This window comes from Lineus longissimus, chromosome 7 (assembly GCF_910592395.1).
Source record: "Lineus longissimus chromosome 7, tnLinLong1.2, whole genome shotgun sequence".
NCBI lineage: Eukaryota > Metazoa > Nemertea > Pilidiophora > Heteronemertea > Lineidae > Lineus > Lineus longissimus.
Window position 1 is genome coordinate 14,664,107 of NC_088314.1, and position 7,309 is coordinate 14,671,415.

Genomic DNA, 7,309 nt, shown 5'->3' on the forward strand with positions numbered 1-7,309 from the left:
AGAGTAAACATTTTCTTGTAAAAACATCGAAAACTTTAGGAAATATAGTTTCTTAATGAAATGAAATGGTCCATTGCTCACCTGTGTGTTATGGTTGAACATGGATGCAGTTCAAAAAAGGTTTTGCTTACGGCACTATTTGGGACATTGTTTATCCGACCATAAAATGATACACACTGCTTTACCAATAGCTGTAAAAGGAAGATGATGACTCTTCAGGAAGTCTGCATGAACTACAAGGACTGCGGTTAAAGGGGGACTATAGGCAGGCGCAGTGGGGTTAAGTTGGCCATCTTCAGGTGACTGATATACACAGTAAGGGCACTGGGCCATGTTGGATTCAGCACTTACTATATTCCTCGTACAAGCATGAATAGTTTCGACATACTGTTAGATGTGAGAGAACCCTAGTGGCGACTTCGTGTAACTTTATCTTGCCTACCAAACTGTTGCCTATAGTGTCCCTTTAATATAAACTACACGCACCGCGATGTCAGCATCCCATTAGACAAATTGCCTGACTTTTGACACCACTTGCTGTAAACAATCGGTAGGTTCGCCTACTTGGCCTCAGCAGCCTCCTCCCCAACAAAGGTCCATCCTGCACGAGGAGCCTGGGTAAGTCTTACATTTACCACGGCCTGGGGAGGCGTGTACGAATGTATACATTGGAATATACATGTATGATAGTTTCTAAATTGTTTCAGTCTTTACAATGCGCAAGTCCTGATTTTAAATATATACATATATGGGGAAATTTGATCAAAATCCATCCCAGTAGCCCACCCCCCCCCCCCCCGGTAAATACATGTATCGCCATATGTTATGTGGATTAAGCCAGTGCCTAGCTCATGGGGCCCATCTGATTATTGTGGAAATCAGCAGTGTATTTCATTGCTGACCGATACTTTTATTTGGCAATAAACTATTCAGTTGAGCAGTCCTCATCGTGAGAGTTTTATGACCTCGGTTTGCCTTGTTTATAAACCATGACTTATGATTATTTACAAATGATTCAGGAAGTTGGTTACTGTGCGCATTTTTTATACGGTAAAAAAGAGTAATTATTGCGAGTGTGTCATGAATCTGGTCTGTAATATTTTACGGCTGCGAAAGAAACAGGTTAGAGGATGTTCTTTTTCTAACATTAGCGAAGTTTTTATCTGTCATAATGGCATAACATAATGATTTGCAGACGCATTATTGATACAAATCAATATAAAGAGGACATTTTGAATAGTTCCAGCGTTGTAATTCTGACCTGCCCCAGCTTTCCACGTTGAGCCAAGGATGGGTGGGAAAGTAGGAGGCATGTAGGCCCGTGGTACGAAAGAAACAGAAAACAACACCGTACATGATTCTCCTGAATATAGGCTACTGATTACGCGCCAGACTTGCCTGAAACCCTCGTCATTATAACAAGGACATGGGTGACTTCAAAGTTGGTGTTATTGTTAATTTTGTGCAAGTGTTAGGGCTTTTATGCAGCAACAAGACAATATTTGAGAATGACGCTATGATCAACACGAACTTAAGGTGTAAAGCTAAGCGTAGACGGCCTTGTTTGTGGAAATGATGCATCCAGGGCTGCTGAAAAACTATAACACTTTCCCAAAGTTAACACCAACACCAACGTTGAAGTCACCCAACCTAGAAGGGCAGCGTCACCTCAAAGTTAAGGTTCCATTCCCGTCATAGACGACCTGGCTTGTGATCATTAGCAAATCACTTCAATTTCATCCTGGTACATTTGGAAGGGCAAGCAGAAGACACCATCCTGCATATGCCATCCAGGTGAAAGTGAGAAACTTGGATAGCTTACGATGGACTCCGCCCGAATAATTCCAAGCAAGAGCAAACGCAGAAGAAAAAATGTAGCCACTCCTCGGTAATGAACTATATTCAGGAGAATCAACCAGATTTTCACCATGAAGTTGGTATTGAAAAGGATACATCATTTTTACCCACTTTTGCCCTACAACTATTGTCTTAAATTTAAGTGCGTGCTGCGATCCAACCATTAAGAATGTGTGAAAAAAATATTTTGGGTACCCTTACACCAAAGTTCTAGGGTCATTTCCACAAAGTTGTCCAAAATTGTCATTTTCTGAGACTGTGGCTCTTAAAAATTCAATGCCCTAGTAAGAAAGCTGCCAGTGCCAGTTTCAGTTTTAGTTTGCTACTGTTTGGCTTGGACGTCCACACTACGAAACACTATGAAACAATGCTAATGCTGCCAAACGAATACAGGCCATTTAGTTCAGATGGTGGATCACATGATCACCAGCTCTTTTTTGATTTGCTGCTTTTGCCAAGTTTGTCAAGAATGTGCACGTCCTGGAGACAGTTTTCCGATGCTTGTCAGCTGGACTTTGTTGACGCCTTGGTGTCGCGATTGTTCATTCTACCAAATAACTGAAAACATATGACTCTTTCCGCATATCAGAGATCCAGGATAATCGCACTCCACCGGCATTACCCTGATGCAAGTTATCGCTTCCTGGCTGCTCATTTAGCCAATGATTCGCCACCTTTTTTTGTGAACTGGAGAACTGTCCGGCGTTGGGTTCTACGCGAGGAACCAAATCAACAGACCGGTCAAATTCGTCGTCACAAGTTCTCAAAGAAGATCTTGCGGGATTTCATTGACCGTCAATTGAAAACGAACGACGAGTACACCACGGCTGAATTAGCGGCAATCTATGAGGAGGAATACAACATTACAATATCAAGAAGCACGATTTCTAGGGCTAGGCAAAAAGCCGGTTGGAAAATCTGCGGTGCCAAATATTGTCAGATCGTAAAACCTCAAAACAAAATTAAGCGAATGGAGTACGCATTGAAATGCCTGGCCGAACAAGAGACGTTCGAAGACATGATCTTTTCGGACAAATCATCAGTGTGGTTAGAGCGTCATCGAAAGAAGGCCTACAGCAAGTTCGGAAAATCAGCTTTGAAACCAAGAGGGAAGCACCCAGTAAAGGTACACGTATGGGCCGCCATTAGCCGCAGAGGTGCAAGCCAGATCTGCATCTTCGAAGGAAAAATGAACGCCTCCATGTTCCTGGATATATTAAAAGAAACCGCTGTTCCCTTTATTTGTGAGCATTTCCCTGATCATCACCGCTTCATTCAAGACAACGATCCGAAGCACGTTTGCAAGAAGGCACAGGAGTTTTAGGTTGAGAATGGGATTAACTGGTTCCAAACTCCGCCAGGTAAGGACCGCAGTTTTGTTATTATCTATCTTTCTAATCCTAAGTCCATGCACATTTGGCAAGTCGGCTTTAGGCTTTACTGCGTGTACCAAATGTACACCATGGGAGTTTTACATGTAATTTGAGTGGTTACTCTATTCTTCAGGCTCCAGTGTTGTACGCAGGGGAGTAACCCATCCCCCACACCTTAGTTGACGTCTTTGTTTATGTGCCAAGAGGACCTTAGAACAATCTACATTTATACTCGTGCCTGTTTTCAGCCATGAAAACTAATATTTACATGTGTTGTGGGAAGGGGGGGAGCACTATTGAGCTCTCAATAAGGTTGCTCATGGTTTAAGCGGGTAAGCATGGTAAGAGTGAATGCCCGCCGAAAACATTGAGGGCATTTCAAAAAGCTTTACAGGCCGACTGGTGATAAAATGTTATAATTTTCCAGAATCCCCTGATTTGAACCCAATAGAAAATCTTTGGGCCGAATTAAAACATCACCTGAGGACTAAAGTAAAACCTTGGAACAAGGATGAACTAGTCGCAGGGATACAGGACTTCTGGAGCACAGTAACTATAGAGAAGTGCAACCGATATATCCAACACCTAACAATGGTTCTGCCCAAGGTCATCGAGTATGAAGGAGCTGCCTCAGGATACTAAAACGTAAGTTCGTTGTCTTCTTTCACTGCATGTCCGTCGCCGAGGTCTTTGGTATAATTCAGGTTTTCAAATACCTTCAGGTACACGCGCATTATTTACAGATTTAGTGCGCACGTGTAATCGGGTTGGATTCCGTCACGACAAACTATGATGTGTACACGTCAGGCACAATACACGTCCGTCCACCTAACTATGGCGATCCGAAGCGGTAATAATATATATAAGTTTAATCAATTTGTACACGTATGGGTGAAAAGCGGTCACCCAACACTGTAAAATATGAGTGTCCATCATGACGGTATGCTTTCGGCAGAGTATAACAGTGCTTCGGTGTCGATGTGAAACTGTGAATCGCCACCACCCAAATAAGCTGTCGCTCTTTTTTTACTCTGATTGACTCAATAGAATAGAAGTTTTTATGCTAATGATTAAAAAAAGTCTAAAAGCGACTGCGTTCATGTTCCTGGGTATCCAACCTCGTGCTCAGGCAAGCCACATACATGTAGGCCTATTATACTGTCATGAGGTGGTTGCGAGGTTGTCGCCATGACGTCACCACCCACGCCCACCGATGCGGCCACATCCGAGACTTTCGTCGGAACAGTTCATTATTCAACAACAGGTCGTCACGTCGTTCCTGAACGAAAATGGATAAACGCAAGAAGAAAAGCAAAACTACCTACGTTTGTGTTAGGTGGACTGGGAACAATAGCAAAGTTTACGATGGTCGGATAAACTGGATCGCAAAAACAAGGGTGGTGACAAAAAAAGGTCAGTTACCTAAAAACTGCGAGAATGTTAAAATAAAATGGTACAAAAAAAAATGGAACGCCACTTTCATTGGCAACGAAGATGACGTGCCATTGAAATATTTACGTATGCGAAAACAATGGGAGCAGGAATACAAAGGGAAGGTAGGCAGTTTAAACGAATACTTTTTGTACTCTGGTAATTGCAGTGTACGCCATCACGGTACAGCGTACACGGTACAGCGTAAGCGTACATGTAAACTTGACACTCCTCCGCAAGAAAATTCTCCAAAATGCTCAAGGGGTCCGATTTTCAGAGTAGATTAACAATATGTAAACTTCTATTTAAGCAAGGATATATCTATACAATAAGAGAGGATGTCCGATTCTGTGATGAACTCCTTCTAGAGATTGAGCGTGCGTAGGCGGTGACAGTCCATACCAACATAGAGCCTGTGGGTTGCACTAGGTTTTAAGCGAAAAAAATGTGCAGAATCTTGACTTTAAGGGGTCACAATAAGGGTTTTAAGTTCTGATCACCGAATTCTCCCAACAGCGCATCATGGGATGACACCAATTTGCATGCAGAGGCCAGATGGCAGCACTGTGGAATTTTGAACTAGAGATTGAAAACAGCGACAGCAATTTGGCAACTATCTGTGAGTGGATAGAACTGCCAGTGAGGTTTTAGGCATGTGAAATTGAAGAAATTTACATGTAAAATTTGCTTTTGACAAGGAAGTCCTTTGTTGAGCTGGACGTTCTATTTTTAGACATAGGGAAGCCCACTGGATAATCCTGACACCTGGCTGTAGGAGGTTGGAACTAATAGTCTCGCACACAGGTAAGTGCCTTTAGAAGTGCACTGTTGTTGCCTTCATATTAATCCAGTGTGCAAGACTTTTTGTTCCTCTGCAAACACATGGTTGCTTTGTAAAACGCGAACAATAGGTAGGAAAATGACATGAATTAGCACACTGAAGTGCTATTGTGCTGAGCAGGCGTGTGGCAGGCATTGTGCTGCTTTATGCTGCTTTTGCAAGTTAGGAAGAAGTGCTGGATAGATTGTTTTGTGTGGGCCAAAATGAAAATGAAAATGCTAGGGCCTACCATCAATCATGTGATGTCCATGGCCGTAACATCATGGATGATATGCATGTTTGTTAGGGCTAGGCTTATAAATGTGTACTGTGTAGTTGTTATCAGTATAGCGGTGCCGGTGGTCATTAATAGGGCTGCTTCTGTGGATTGGCAAGTTAAGTTAAGCCAGCCAGCCAGAGGCAGAGCTGGATAGGCCCTACTACATGTAGCCTACATCCTAATTTCTGTGCCTGGGATGGGGTAAATGTGGTGTAATCATGATGGGTACATCTTAACTGTGACCTGTGGAAGTTTAGATGCCATTGTACCTAGGCCCCCTACAGCGATCAGAATAGAATAGCATAGTGCTGCTCATAGTCACCCAATTGTCACAGCAGTCAAAGTAAGTTACATTTCAATGGTTCTTGCAAAGGATAAAATCAGGACCTGCCTCAATACTAACTCACGCAACCAGGGCGCCACAGCCTGTGCTCACCAAAGTAGAATAAAACAAACCCGATTAAATCAGGGTCATCAGCTGTGGCTCACCCCCACTATGTGCCTTGGACATTCACCCATCATTCAAGTCCATTCCTTTATCATTTTCCCCCACTTTCTTCCAGATGTCCTCCAATCAGATGCCACCCCACTGCCGAATAGTTGCCCTCATCAAGCATCTCAGCAGTCTACAAAAAACAGTCAACAACAAACTCATGGATATACAGGTAAAGTCCTGGACTGGCACACCATCAAACCAGCTTGACTTTCACTCTCTTGGAGCACAGTTTAACCTGTCACTAAACGCAGCATTAATCAATGCCAACCTATTAAAAGACAACCTCATAGCTGACAACAAGCGGAAGGGCAATCCAAAATCAACACCAACAGCGAAGAAGGTCTGCTACACTACCAAACCCCAGCCGCCAAAAGCCGCCGCCGCCGCCGCCACCGCCACCACCTCACTCAAGGCGACAACACTGGCCACGCCTCAGCTGACTCAATCTCCCTCATATGCTGTTCCTGATGCCGCTGCCATGAGGCCAACAATACCATCACCATCTTCCACACCCACTGCTTCTCAGGATCTGTGGGATGAGGTTGATGATGACACTTTGAGCCAGAGCTTCGACGACACCCTCAACAGTACAGACTTCTCAATGATCTCTACCCCAATCAAAAACGAAGATGAGGCTGCGAGTGGAAAGGCGGCACCAAAAGACTAATTACCACTGATTCATTTATTTTGGAATAATAAATACAAGATATTGATGTTTTTTATTTTGGAATAATAAATACAAGATATTGATGTTTGTAAACATGCCGTCTTCACTCCTTTCTTTTTCAACTCCCCTTCAGATCTCTTAATATAAAAACTCAACAATGCCAGCACACGGGAAACGAAAATCATCCCTGGATCGAAAGAGCCCCGCTGCCAAACGATCACAAACAACTCGAAATACTCAGAAAATGCAAGTCGTCGTACACTGGAACCAGCCCCAACATCTGCTCCACCAGCATATTCGTACAATGAGGACAGCTTCGTTCATGCCACAGTTATAGGTCCCATGAACATTCAGTGCAGACATTGCAAAGCCGTAAAATTCAAAG

The 7,309-nt window shown here is 43.3% G+C and overlaps 1 protein-coding gene across 1 annotated transcript; it reads left to right on the top strand.

The window, feature by feature from the left end:
• Nucleotides 1-2,425: 2,425 nt before the first annotated feature.
• LOC135491590 (uncharacterized) lies at nt 2,426-3,181 on the top strand. The gene has a single exon (XM_064777563.1). The coding sequence runs from the start codon at nt 2,426-2,428 to the stop codon at nt 3,179-3,181; it is 756 nt and encodes a 251-aa protein (XP_064633633.1).
• The last annotated feature ends 4,128 nt before the right edge of the window (nt 3,182-7,309 follow it).